Source organism: Anabrus simplex, chromosome 8 (genome assembly GCF_040414725.1).
Source record: "Anabrus simplex isolate iqAnaSimp1 chromosome 8, ASM4041472v1, whole genome shotgun sequence".
In the NCBI taxonomy this organism is placed as follows: Eukaryota; Metazoa; Arthropoda; class Insecta; order Orthoptera; family Tettigoniidae; genus Anabrus; species Anabrus simplex.
Window position 1 is genome coordinate 62980138 of NC_090272.1, and position 14301 is coordinate 62994438.

At 40.1% G+C, this 14301-nt stretch overlaps 2 protein-coding genes across 2 annotated transcripts in view; one reads left to right on the top strand and one right to left on the bottom strand.

The window, feature by feature from the left end:
• The window catches only part of LOC136878783 (BOS complex subunit NOMO1), a 149706-nt gene extending 148087 nt beyond the window's left edge, over nucleotides 1-1619 (bottom strand). Inside the window, exon 1 of the mRNA XM_067152252.2 lies at nucleotides 1427-1619. Coding sequence (XP_067008353.2) covers nucleotides 1427-1563 — 137 coding nt within the window. The 5' untranslated portion in view covers nucleotides 1564-1619. The remainder of the gene's footprint in view (nucleotides 1-1426) is intronic.
• A 2728-nt stretch (nucleotides 1620-4347) lies between these two features.
• Snx17 (sorting nexin 17) overlaps nucleotides 4348-14301 on the top strand; it is a 62120-nt gene continuing 52166 nt past the window's right edge. Inside the window, exon 1 of the mRNA XM_067152254.2 lies at nucleotides 4348-4538. Within this exon, the coding sequence (XP_067008355.2) occupies nucleotides 4479-4538 (60 nt within the window). The 5' untranslated portion in view covers nucleotides 4348-4478. The remainder of the gene's footprint in view (nucleotides 4539-14301) is intronic.

Genomic DNA, 14301 nt, shown 5'->3' on the forward strand with positions numbered 1-14301 from the left:
CAGCTCTCGGAAACCTAATAGCATCGGGGTCAGAAAAGAACAAGAGTTGACCCAGGGAGGTTGGATAGCGTAGATGAAAGTGAGGAGCCTGGCACACGTAAGTAGAAGCAATGCCAAGACAAAGCTAAGGCCCCCGTGGTCGCCAACCCATGCTGCAAAGTTCAGAGCCCTTAGGGCTAAGGGAGAAGAGAAGTCATGTTGTTTGTACATGCTTCAATGGCTGTTCATTCACGCATGGAGAGTCCTATACAGATATCAGGATTTTATGAATGAACTGAAAGTTTATGTTTCGTATTCAAAATATGATTGCACTTGGACGAAGAGCTGCTAGTGTTTGTTTATTGCAGTTGACAGAGAACAGTGGGTCGAGCAGCGAGCACATCAGTGGGCAAATATAGTCATCACATAAGACTCGCATCATCATCAGGTTAAGAGTGCTTCAAATGCAAAAACAATCGGGTGAATTCAGAATGAAATATGTGTTGATTGTTCAGGGGTCAGTAAAATTTTGATCAAGGCTGAAAAGAAGAACAAAAAAACCCATTACAGCAAAAGAACCACCTTATCACCAATGAACTAAGAGCACTGGACGTAAACAAGCAGTAGTTCCCGGCATGGCCAAGTGCAATCGTATTTTGAACTTGTAATAAGTTAGTGATAGTGTAAAAAATTGCTTAGAAATCTTTATCTAAATCATTTCAAATTTTCTAGTTTTGAATAATGCTCTGCACCAGTCACTTTTCTTGAAACTACATCCTAAATAAAAAATATTGCAGTATCTATCATTTTGTTCTTGAAAATGTTTTTCTAATCCAAACCTAAGGCACTACCAAAAAGCAGCCACAGTCACTAGCCACAAATGATTCAAATCAACTTCTCACCGGGCGGGTTAGCCGTGCGGTTAGGGGCGCACAGTTGTGAGCTTGCAGCCAGGAGATAGTGGGTTCGAACCCCAATGTCGGCAGCCCTGAAGATGGTTTTCCGTAGTTTCCCATTTTCACACCAGGCAAATGCTAGGGCTGTACCTTAAGGCCACGGCCAATTCCTTCCCACTCCTAGCCCTTTCCTATCCCATCGTCGCCGTAAGACCTAACAGTATGTATGTCGGTGCGTAGGGTAAAGCAAAATTGTAAAAAAAATCAACTTCTTGATAACTGACCTCAGAACGCTCAAGTAACATTTGCATAGGCCTACAAATGATATTATGAATATCCCCGCCCCCTTTTGCATTTCCATGGAACAGACACAGACAGCCTCACAATCAATCAATCAATGAAAAGTACAAAATCTCAAACTCTAATTAATCATGTACAAAATCTCAAACTCTCATTAATCATCTTTTATTACGAATATAATGAAACGATATCAACGTGACCAATCCAATGAGGTTGCCTTTAGCAGACTTGCTGAGTCGTGTTATACTTACAGTTTAACCTGTACTTGTGACATGTTAATCGGGATATCGCTCTTCACAAATCCCCCACAACCTAATATTTCTTCAGAAAACACTCCATTAATAAATACAATAATGAGAAGGAATACATTCCATGTAGGATTCATCATAATCTCCACTGGTAATAACACGTCGAAATAAATCTGTAAGAGTGTAAACTGTAACCACAGACCATGCACACCACAGTATTCAATCAGCTGTGATTATAGTCCATCTTCGTAGTAAGCGTCTTTCTGGACGACCGGAGGTGTGGCCTGGCCTCGTGTGCGAGGAACTATGGGAGCGTTCGCGCTGGTGGTGGGGGAAGAACTTGAACCTTTCCTCCAGCTGACACAGTCGAGTTCAGGCAGCGGACGTAGCCCTGGGAACTGACTGAAATAGTGTGGAAAGCTTAGGCGCGATACATTCCCGGGTCGGGGTGGTCATTATGCAATGGCTCATCGGTGTACATACATCACACTAACTCAAAGGTGTAGGAATTACTTAATATGATAAACTAGTGAAAATAAAATAGTACCGTACATTGTACAAATCGAGTCTTATATTTCGATTGTCTGCCTTAAAACCTTGTCAATTAACTACACAGGCCTTTGAGCATAACATTCTAAAATTTCAGTTCTATTCCAGTACGGAAATACTTCGTAACTTTCGTCGTAAATGTTGGTGACGTCAAGAAATCAGAGGGTCATGCCTAAAAGAATTCATATCGGATGATGCTTTCGACACAACGTGAAATAAATCTCAGTGTATAGTAAAAGTGGAGGTCAATATTTTGGCACTCTGTAGCCTTTAATTTATTCTTATACATTCTTATTATACATTCTTACGAATATGAAATCAGTTATATAAAATTGAAAGGTTTGAACCATTTGGTAGAAAATCAATTGAACATAAGACAATAACTTGCAACTGATAATACTGCGAATAAAGGAAGTTCGTTTGAAACTGTACTGTACTGTATACCAAGGAAAGGCGCATCGGTACGCGCTATCAGTTCATCAATCGCCTAATGAATAGGAGGAAGTTGTTTCCACTGACAGCCTGGAGATATAATCTACTTAACGTGATTTCTGGTGAAATACGTATAAAAGAGATTAATTCATGCAAATTTGTCGGGAAAATGCAGAGAAGAAGCATTAGTAGAAATACTTCAGCTACTTTCATAATAACATTAACAATGTCTACTTTTCTTGTCCATCAGAAGAAATATAATAATATATAATACTCTTGAATAACCTGCTATTGTTATGACAGAGAACAGGTCTCCTACAGCAACAGCAGCAACAAAAACAACGAAAACAGCAATAAAATACTCCGGAACAATAGACAATATAAATCTGTCTCATACAATCAGAGCAAAAATATTATCGGATTTCTTACGTGTTCTATGATCACTTTTGTTTAATATTCGGAGTTCGGGGATCTTATTTACAAATTATTCAGAATAATCTTCACTCTCGTCTGAATCAGTGTCATCTGAAGTTTCACCGAGGTTGATGTCGGACTGGTCTAATTCTAATTCCTTATGCATGTTGTCACGCTCCCAGTATTCCTGCTCAGTGTCTTTTACGTGGTCGCAACATTTTTTTCCGTTTGTCTTGCGAATACTGTGCAAGCAATATCCGCAAAGAGCTTCCTTTTTGTCGAGTGTGTCTGCTGTCAAGTCACGAGTGATCTATAAGACAGAAATATTTCGTACAGAATAAGCATTTTTATTTATATTGGGAATGGGAGCGCGTCATTTATGAACAGTGAAGGCATTAGAGATGGTATGGCACACATTTTTATGCTAAAAAACTAATTATGCTGTATTACTATTAATTGAGATATATATTTTTTTTTGCTAGGGGCTTTACGTCGCACCTACACAGATAGGTCTTATGGCGACGATGGGATAGGAAAGGCCTAGGAGTTGGAAGGAAGCGTCCGTGGCCTTAATTAAGGTACAGCCCCAGCATTTGCCTGGTGTGAAAATGGGAAACCACGGAAAACCATCTTCAGGGCTGCCGATAGTGGGATTCGAACCTACTATCTCCCGGATGGAAGCTCACAACCGCGCGCCTCTACGACCAACTCGCCCGGTGAGATATATTCTTATCACGGACCTCTCCTTTGATATCTCCCCAAACCGACTCAGTGTGATTGAGATCTGGATGATATGTTTCATATGTTCACTCATGGTATAAAGACTTTCACGTGCCTAGCCTCGCAGTGGTCTCCCAGATTTAGAAGAGGACCTAGAAGCCATGCTCGTCACTTCAGTAATTTCAACTTAGCCCGCACGTAACAACACGCGCCGCTTGAGAGACGTTTTCACTTCAACGCTAGCCTGGCGACTGGACCTGCTGTAGGAGTGGGGGGACGATAGCTCCCACCACTGCATGCGCAACCATTTCTCGCGCAGGACGCTTTCAACCAAAACGGACTATAGTGATTATCACCGTTCATGGTAGCCAACATTCTCAAAGTTATTTCCACCACTTTCCAACACATGGACAGACAAAGTCTTACATAATTTTAATCTATACAATGCAATCATATAGAATTGTAATGCTTATACCTAAATCAACCAAATATTCCTGGTGGAAAAAAATCTACTGAGCTTTTAAAAGGAATACGAAGAAGGTTGACAACTAAAAGGCCGGTGTGGATATCAAACCATTACATTTATTGGAAAGATACTGCGTTTTACAAAAATTTTAGTAAAATATCTATTCTTCAATCAGAAAATATTTTAATATGACTGGGATGCTCAATATCTCGCACTGTCTAGGACAATGCATGCTTAACGACTGTTTTCGCAGGAAATAAGCACGTGACAGAGTTGATCTAGGGAAAAGCATTTGCAGTGTTTGGTAACACTTAATTCTAGTTCATTGTTTCACTTAGCGAAGGCGAATTGACTGAAAGACATGAGAGAATATTGTGCTAGTGCAACTTGATCTGTCGCGCTGAGATTTGTAGCATTGAATTTTGTATAAATGTAAACAAATTCTGTGATGTAAAACAACACGTGGTTGTAATAATGCATTTTTCTATTCCTGATACTGAAGAATTTAGTGATGGGAATGGTTCAACATACATGGTAAAGTTTGTGTCACTATGGACTGAAAACAAGTGTCATTTTGTTTTGTTTTTTGTATACAAACACTTGTTAACAAGGTTGATTTTTGCAAGAAATCGTTAAATTGACTGGTGGAATCACGTGTAGCAATACATACTCCTTAACGCGGTATATCTTTCAACAGTAAGAACCTCGGGGAAGATTATGTAAATATGATGTATGAACATACTGTAGGTTCAGTCTCATGTTACACAAATCACATGGAGAGAAGCTGTCACTGCTTATCACTTGTCCTTGTCAGCTCTATTGACTTAAAGTGAGAGAAATTTTCCTACAGTTCGGTACTGTGATTTAATTGAATGTGCCATCGTCTTTCTTGTAAAATGATGGATCAGATTTGATATGAACTAGCAGTAAATAATAGTACTAGAAATTAAGATAGTTTCATTTCAATTTCCCTGAATTGAACTGATTAAAATATTAGCCTTATCCTCATTAATTCCTAACATTAACAGAATGAGTCACTTATGTATATTTATTTATTATAGATTTACCACTTAGTCAGCCAAATATCTGTTGATTCTCTGAGAGTTGATCCATACGTTTGAACATCTTATTAAGCGCACACTCGAACACAGTTCCCTACAATTTGTATGTGGTATAGGAGCATGTCCTTGTGGTGATGATTTATATTTGAAAGAGGCTAATGAGTTTTCTGCTATGTAATAGCATTAAGTGATAAATTAGGTAATGAAGCAAATGGTGGTGGTGGTGGTGGTGGTGGTGGTGCTAATTGTAATTTAAAGATAGATAGATAGATAGATAGATAGATAATGCCTTTATTGGTGGCAAAGTTAGAGCTCAAGGCCCTCTGTTACGGTTAACCACTAGATGAGTATACATTTACATAACTTATAATTTCAAATACAAATAATGTTAACAGCAATATAATAATAATGAAAGAATCCTTAATTTTAAAATACACAAAATAACGTACACTTAACCTTCAAACACACGCGTATGGGGTGGAATCCACCCCAGGTCATTTTATTTCCTAGTGAAATGTACAAATAACTTTTCTGTGCTCTCCCCGCTCTTGTACCTTTTTGGTTGGATCCCTGCAGAAAGAGTCATTCTTACATAATCCATCTTAAAATCTCCAATTAATACAGTAGGCCTAATTCATATTTTACAGTACAATGATATGTGGGGTGGAAAGCACCCCCACACGTGTGTCTGCGTCCTAAGATCTGGCGCGTGTGCTTGAGCGTTAAATTATGTAACTACAGTAATCCATTCATTCATCTCATTCATTCCTTCATTCACTCAACAATTATCCAGCAAGTCAGCGGGATCTACCCAGCAAATGCTCGCAGCAAGCCACTTTAAAGGGGTAAATTAACAGAATAATGAGACCACCTTAACAATCAGTCAAACCCCAAGAAGTGTTAGTAAAGACGATGTATTACTCGCACACTTTTTAGTGATTTGTGTACGGGGGTGAGGAGTAAGGAGGGAGCTCTCCTGGTTCCGGCAATACTGCCAACGTAATGAAAATAAAATCTGAATTGAATCGATAATATGATCGATCGATATGAATTTTCTAAACCTTTATTATCGTAAGCCAACAACTCTGTCACACACACATTATATAACATTTCTCGATGCAAATCTTGTTCCTAGAATGAACTCTATAGTCTGGCTTTGCTGTGTAAACAACAGTACTAGTACATAAAGTGTATGCCAGATTTCGCACAGCGATGCATAAGCGATTCATAGTTTGTGTTTCAAAGGTTGCCAGTATGAATGTCAAAGATTGCCGAGGTTGACCGATTCGGCACTGGGGTGTCCATTTACCACTAAAAATTATGCGAGTAATACATTAACATGTAGCGGACCCTCTCGTATCCGTCACTTATGGGACTGGGACATGGTTGGTACACACACACAAAATTCAGATCATCTGAGGAACAAATAATGTACCTTTTATTGTACAAGGTAACCAGAAACGTTGTGTTCATTTTCAAGTGTCGGGCGCAAGTCGGTATACAGCAAATGTTATGTATCTTCAGTCCTCAAAATAATCATCATTGGCATTCAGCACCTGTTCCCAGTGCATTATGTATGGGGGCCTAGGGAGTTTTTCATTTTCACGCCCTTCATTGCCCTAGTCTTTCTTTAGCCAATACCTTCATTTTCAAAGGGTGGATATTTAGAGGATGGTTGCCTAGTTGTAGGCCTACTTCCTCTTAAAACAGTAATCACCACCACCTCCCAATGTGCCTCCAGTTATACAATGCTCATACGACAAAAATTCTCGGTCTTGAATGCAAAGAAGTCCACCATTGCCTCCCGTACACCTACTTCATTGGGCAATGAGTTCCTACGAAGGTGATTGTTCAGGGAATGGAAAAGGTGTCAATCTATTGGTGCTAGATCTGGGAACTAGGGTGGACGGCACAGGATTTCCCAGCCTAGTCGGTGCATGGTCTCCCTAGTAACCTGTGCCACATGTGGCCAGTCATACAAGAGCAGTACACTCTTGTGCTTAACACGTTCCCTGCGGCAGCAAATTTTGATGACTTAATTTTACGTTGTATCGGCCCACTGGTGACCCGATGCTGCCTTTAGTTATGATCAGTTCTGGTTACCAGTGACCTGACAAATTTGACTTAGGTCACACTGACACAGATTAATCTTATGGCGACGATGGGATAGGAAAGGCTTAGGAATGGGAAGGAAGCAGCTGTGGCCTCAGCATTTGCCTGGTGTGAAAATGGGAAACCATGGAAAACGCTCATCAGGGCTGCCGGCAGTGGGGTTTGAACCCACTTTAGGAATGGGAAGGAAGCAGCTGTGGCCTCAGCATTTGCCTGGTGTGAAAATGGGAAACCATGGAAAACGCTCATCAGGGCTGCCGGCAGTGGGGTTTGAACCCACTATCTCCCGGATGCAAGCTCACAGCTGTGCGCCTCTAACCGCTAGAGCACTTGTTGTGTGCATTATTGTTGAGGAGACATTCCAGTGTATTTACCTCTGTGACAGTTTTCCCATTCAACAAGTGCGTGACCCAGAAATGACCCCGGAATAAATGTTAGTTTCTCATTCATTGATCTGTTTTTATGGGAATATGATAGGCCTCTGTTAGTTAATAAAATAATGTCAAAAAAGAAACAAGGCTGTAGGTAGGGTCATCATCAGATACTGAAGAGAAATCACGGTCACTGTCATCTTTTTGTTCCAAATAATGAGCAATTCATTCAGGATCCAGCGCCATCCTAAACCTCTTTCTTTTCCGTGCCACTGGTGTGTCAGAATGTGAAGGTTCCATGCCAAAAAAAAAAAGGACATGAACTTGCTTGTAAATATTATCTATGGAAGATAATAAATATATCAGTAAGTACTCCAATAAATAAAAATCTGAAAACTTATATTCGCTTACCTGAGAGCAATATAGAAAGGAATAGGTTACACAAGATGTCAGAAGGGTGGTACTCCTCGTATTAAACAACAATCTTGCATCTGAAGGCAGTAACATTATAGGCTTCATTCACAGTAACCGCGCAAGCGATTCCCGCGTAAAAATATAGGTTAGACAACAGTCCGAACACAGGGTGACCCTAAGCGATATGAATGGAAAATGCGAAAAAATTCTTTCGGGTCAAGTGGGCCGATCAAAACTAGCAGTAAACCTCAATCATTTACTTCAATAGGAACACTATGTTGCCATTAGTTATTGGAAATTTGTAACTAGGACGTAGTTACTTCGCAGTTTTGGGAAATTCGCACCAATGGATAAGAGTAACATGCTTCGGGACACATGGTGACCCGAACCGCGAGGAACGTGTTAATCAATACTGGCTGCTTCTGCTTCAGTACCTGTTGCACACGTTCCAACTGCTGCAAGTAGGCTACAAGTTGTGGTGATAGTTTAGCCTGGTCGTAGGATCTCATAGTGTACCACGTGGCGACTAGTTCACCAGATTACATAAAATCAGCTTCATGGTCCGTATCGCACTTCAATAGATTCACAATTAAGTATTTATTTTCCACCCAGTCGATACAATGATTGCTTAAGGCAATTTTTAATGGTCAAAAGTGGTACATGTTTCTTATGTTAATTTTAAGGACACTTCCTCTAAAGCATTACTTTGTCAATTTTATACATTTTTCATCTAAACAGTGTTATGTGGCTGAAGATGTTGATAATATACGAAACATGTACCACTTTTGACCATTAAAAATTGCCTTAAGCAATCATTGTATCGACTAGGTGGAAAATAAATACTTAATTGTGAATCTAGTTCACCAGATACAGAGCTGGGTCTTGAGTTGGTGCAGAGATGGTTGGGCAGTGTGTGGTACTCGAGTCCCATGATGACAACCAGTGTCTGGCATGTTTGAGTGTGTCATACAGGACCCACTTTTCATTACCGGTGAACACCCTATCATGTATAGGTGTGTTGCGATGTCTTGAAGGCAGCAGTAAACAGGCTGCCACTTGCTGTTCCTTGGTGGCATCCGACAGTGTGTGGTACCCACTTATTCAACTTGTAGGTACGCCTTTACTATGCAGTGCAGGTGAAGTCTGAATGTTTCTTCAGACACTTGGCAAGCTGACCAAAAGTTTGGTGCTGCTGTCCTCTTCTGTGGGCTCCTGCAAGGCATCATCATTCAGCACCTGGGGTTAGCCACTGTGGAGGTCATCAGAGAAGTCAAAATCGCCCGACTTGAGATTCACGAACCAGCGCCTGGCAATGTATTCATGTACAGCAGTCTCCCTAAAGGCTTGGTACATGCAGGCCTACTTTAAAGTCATAAAGCAAACAGCCTTGAACAAGATGCGTTGACACCTCGATCTCTCTATGCTGCTGAGCTACATGTATAACTGCTGTAACTCCACACTTCGCATTCCCAGGCCAAGGACAAAGCCATATCTCCCTCTTCACCCACATTCCTTCCATGTGGAGCGCTTCTGCCAGCATCTGTGACCTTGTCTTCCTCACAATATGAAAAACAGACGAAACTTCTTGGTTACCTCATAACACAGAAAGGAATGTAAAATAGTTTTACAGTAGGCTACGTGCCTAACCAACAACAAAATTTTACATAATGCTGCAACTATAATAACAGTAGAATTAAGTTATGTACTTAAAAAATACTCTCATATGTTTAATGAAAACAACTGTATATGAAAAAAAAAGACACTTCTCTATGCCTACTGGTCATTACATTATGTTTGATGAACTAATCTTAAAACAGTACTATATAAAAATGATTTTACATGGATGAATTTGTTTTAAATAGTCTGTAATGCTATTTTGTTCCAAATTAGACAACATTCTTAATGTTGTAGATGCATCTTTTCCTGCAATATATCCATAGGTACTGCCGCTCTGTCCTGCTCAATCTATTTCAGCACCACCAAAAACGCTTAGTTCCTGCTTAATGACTACTATTTTCATTTCCTTCTTTTTCTTAATCTTCCTCGTCCGAATTGTCTCTATTAACATCAGCCTAGAGAGCAGCAGTAATTATTCGACTATTGTTAAGCTCTTTGTCGATGACCTCACTGGCATCTCCTTCTGCTAGCCACTCTTCCGCATTAGATGGTTGAATGTCCTGCTGAATAGTCTGTAGATCTTGGATATTTGTGCTACAACAGTATTGAGGCAGAGGGTCAGATATGAGAGAGTCTGCTGTACATCAGCAAAAGGAAAAGGAAGGAGGCATGCAAGACAGGAAGATGAAAGACTCTCTAGGCCTCTGCAAACCCAATACTTTTAAGGTTGGAAGGGACCAGAAATTGATAATGTGAAGTCAAATGTAAAATATGGAAGTTAAGAACTTGATACAATGCCACATTTTTCCTATTTCCTGTGGTAATTTCTCCTGCTCACAAGTATTGATCTATTGAACTATACTTACTATTTAATTCTTTTTCCAGGTTGAAATGTGCTGTTGTTTTATATACCTTATGTAGAGGTTGCCAACGTTTCAGATATGTTGCAGCATTCTTTATAAAGGCGACTGATGTACAATTATTTGGTTCTCTCTGAGCTAATCAGTCTTCTCAGGCAGCTAACATCAATTACAAAGGGGGTCATTGTGCCTCGCCTTAAATAATCTCTCTTCCTTGCTCTCGCAAGCCCCTGGGGGGCATAAGGCTTCTGGAAACATCTTGAAACATCCCTCTCAGCATGCAGCTGTGAGTTTGCATCCGGGAGATAGTGGGTTCAAACCCCACTGTCGGCAGCCCTGAAGATGGTTTTCCGTGGTTTCCCATTTTCACATGAGGCAAATGCTGGGGCTGTATCTTAATTAAGGTCACGGTCGCTTCCTTCCCATTCCTAGGCCTTTCCTATCCCATCGTCACCATAAGACGTATCTTGTCGGTGCAACATAAAGCAGATACTTCCCTCTCCCATAATATTCGGCTGAGAGTTACCAGTACTGTTACATAACTTGAGGGTTCGTCCTGTATTTTCATGGTCTGGCCTGCATTTTGGTAATCTTTGAATAATAGGCATTGAAGAATTGCTGATTTTGTAGCCTTTCTCTAAATTCATATTGTTTGGATGTTTCTATAGTGCCTCAGATTTTTTTCTGAGATTGTAGGGAAGAACTGCTAAAATCCTGGTTCTTTCAAATGAAATTTTGTGGTTTATTTTGCAGGAATGTTTATTTGCAGCTGAAATTTCCATCTCGTAGTTCTGGTGTAATGGATGTGTTTTTAAGTCGAGTATGAATCAGGTGATTTGTTTTGCCTACATAGCAGATACTGAAGCTACATTCAATGTGGTAGGCTCCAGGGGCCTATAATTCTATTGTGCCTTTGACTGATTGTTGCAGATCATAAATAAAATTCCTATGTGGCTTGAAAATTGTCTATATTTAATTCAAGTGTAGGAAAGCCATGTGACAAATCACATTCTTCTCCCTATTGTTTTGATGGTATATTGCTCTAAAGACTTAAACAGCTGAGTGGTACGGATGTTTAGATGCTTGTTTCCTATGCTGAAGATTGTAGGATCAAATCATGCACTGTCATTTGACATTGAAGAGTGCTTCAATACCAGGTCAATAGACTAACTAGCATGTCATAGAACTCCTTTCTAGAACAAAATTCTGGTTCTCTGGTCTCTCCTAAACCTGATAAAGATGGTAGATTCTTTTGGGATTCTAAAACATATTGGAACATAAATAGTGACACATAATAGGATAAACATCATGACAGATCAGCATTGTAAGAGGGAATAATTGAAGAGAGATGGGGACAAACTTAAAAACACAAAAGGAAAAGGACAGTCTTTGAAGAGAGATGTGGACAAACTTGAAAACACAGTCTTCTCATCTTCAAATAGCAGACTCTCTCCATATCAATTCCATTTCTTCTCAGGCCTCCAACAAGCTCATTTCTGCTTCCCAACAGACTTCAGCACTCATCTTCATAGATCTTTAGTCTTCTTATAGGAAGTGAACGATGAAAAGAAAGCTGGATAAGTTCAGGGAAGGCAAAGAAACAAAAAGATAAAGATGAGTGTATAGGTAATAAAATACTTTTTAAATCACAATCTGCTTTATGTCACACTGACACAGATGGGTCTTATAGGGATGATGTGATATGAATTTTTTTTTAATTTTAGAAGTTGCTTTACGTCGTTCCAACACAGATAGGTCTTATGGCGACGATGGGATAGGAAGTGCCTAGGAATGGGAAGAAGGCATCCGTGGCCTTAATTAAGGTACAGCCCCAGCATTTGCCTAGTGTGAAAATGGGAAACCACGGAAAACCATCTTCAGAGCTGCCAGCAGTGGGGTTCGAACCCACTATCTCCCGAATACTGGATACTGGCCACACTTAAGCGACTACAGCTATAGAGCTCGGTGGGGATAGGAAAGGGCGGAGTGGAAACGAAGCAGACATGGCCTTATTTAAGATACTGCTGCAACGTTTATCTGTTGTGAAATTGGGAAAACACAGAAAACCATCTTCAGGGCTGCCGGCAGGGGGATTAGAAACCACTATCTCCTGAAGGCAAGCTCACAGCTGCGCGACCATAACTGCACAGCCACTTGCTCGGTAGGTAATGAAAGAGCCAGCTTGGTGGCCATGATCATGAAGGCATCGAGTCTATACGGTCTGACACCATGGTTAGTAGCTTGAGTTCCGCTGTATAAAAAAAAAAGTCACCATCAGAATATTAACCAGCAGGGTAGGAGAGGTGATGGTATATAATTTCTAATCAGTTTATGATCACCAGATTGCATGCCAAAAGCCTGGATTTGATTCCAAACCTCTGTGCAATGTTCATGTGTAATGAGGGCACATGACACTGTTGATGGTGATTTGTTAAGCCTTGAGCAGACCCTCCTTGGTGCTATTCAAAAGTAGTAGGCTATGTATAGACACCAGGTTTCATCCTCTCCCTTCCTACTATCATATGTCGCATCATTTGTTTCGTCTCATTAACTCCTCTGATAAGGTCGATATCAGGAAGGGCATCTGGTCATAAAATCTTGTTACGAAGATTCATCTCACGTCATACCAGACCCCATAGACAAACTGGTCAAGGATTGCAAATACATACAGGTAATAAAAGACTAAGAACAAAGCAAACATGAAAGGAGGGAAGGAAGAAACCCCATGAACCAATATAACAGGGTATCCATTTTCTGGAAAAACAGGGAAACCAGAGAAAGCACAGGGAAATAAAAATACAGAAAATATACAGAGAAACCACAGGGAAATCACTTGTCACATAAAAATTAAGCTTTCTGTCTAAGACTGGACCCAAACAGAATGATGAGGGAGACTGATATGTAGAATAATACACCACTGAAAGTTAATCTATATCATTAAAATGCTCTTAACTTCTTAATGTTCCTTTTAAAATGCCCAGTGTTTTAAAATCACCCATGTAATTTACATAACATAGAGGTGCTAATCATTATGGATTGCCCATAATTATTATGGATTTTGCCTTGCTATTAAGGAAAAATGATATCACAGAAAAGTTCTGCATAGTCAGGAATGTGTCAGTGATGCTTGACCAGCATACATATTTGCTACAGGACTTGGGATCTTATTCCTGAGTTTTAGAAGATTAACCCATATGCTTTTGTTTAGAAACTGGCATGCTTACTCGTACCAATTTCAATAATAAGGTCCCTGATGAACATAAGCGTTAGTTTGAAGAGTGATTGACTCACAGGGGTCTCTTCCCGCATCGCGCTCACTTGTTTCTCTCCCTGTCCGCCTTCTGCGTGACGTGATGTGGTATGAAACAGAGGTCGCCCGTCCTGCTGACACGTATTAGCACTACAGTCTAAAATGGTCATAACTTCTGAACCATTCATGCAAATAATGTCCTGACAAGGTTATTGTAATCCTTATAAAATACTGGAGGAGGTCAAACAATTTATTTTGATGAGGAACTCGAGGATAATATCGAAATATTTATTTAATTTTAAGGAGTTACATGTTTTACCGTGGACTGTAGCCTAAAATCGCTTCTAGAGGGCAGCCGGTTGGAAATAGGTATGTGCCATCGCGGACTTTTTTGTAGAGGATTCTATGCTCTACATTTCGTACGCTTACACTTGGGGTCTATCGTTGATGGTTCACACAGCGTAAGCCAAGAAAGCAAGTGACCGACCGACATTTTTATCTCTTTCTACGTATTTACTGTATATCGGATCACAGATATATAGTAGTTTTATAGTGGTTCACTACGTGAACAGTGTTCGTGTTGTCAGTATCTGAAGTAGAACCACTGTACTG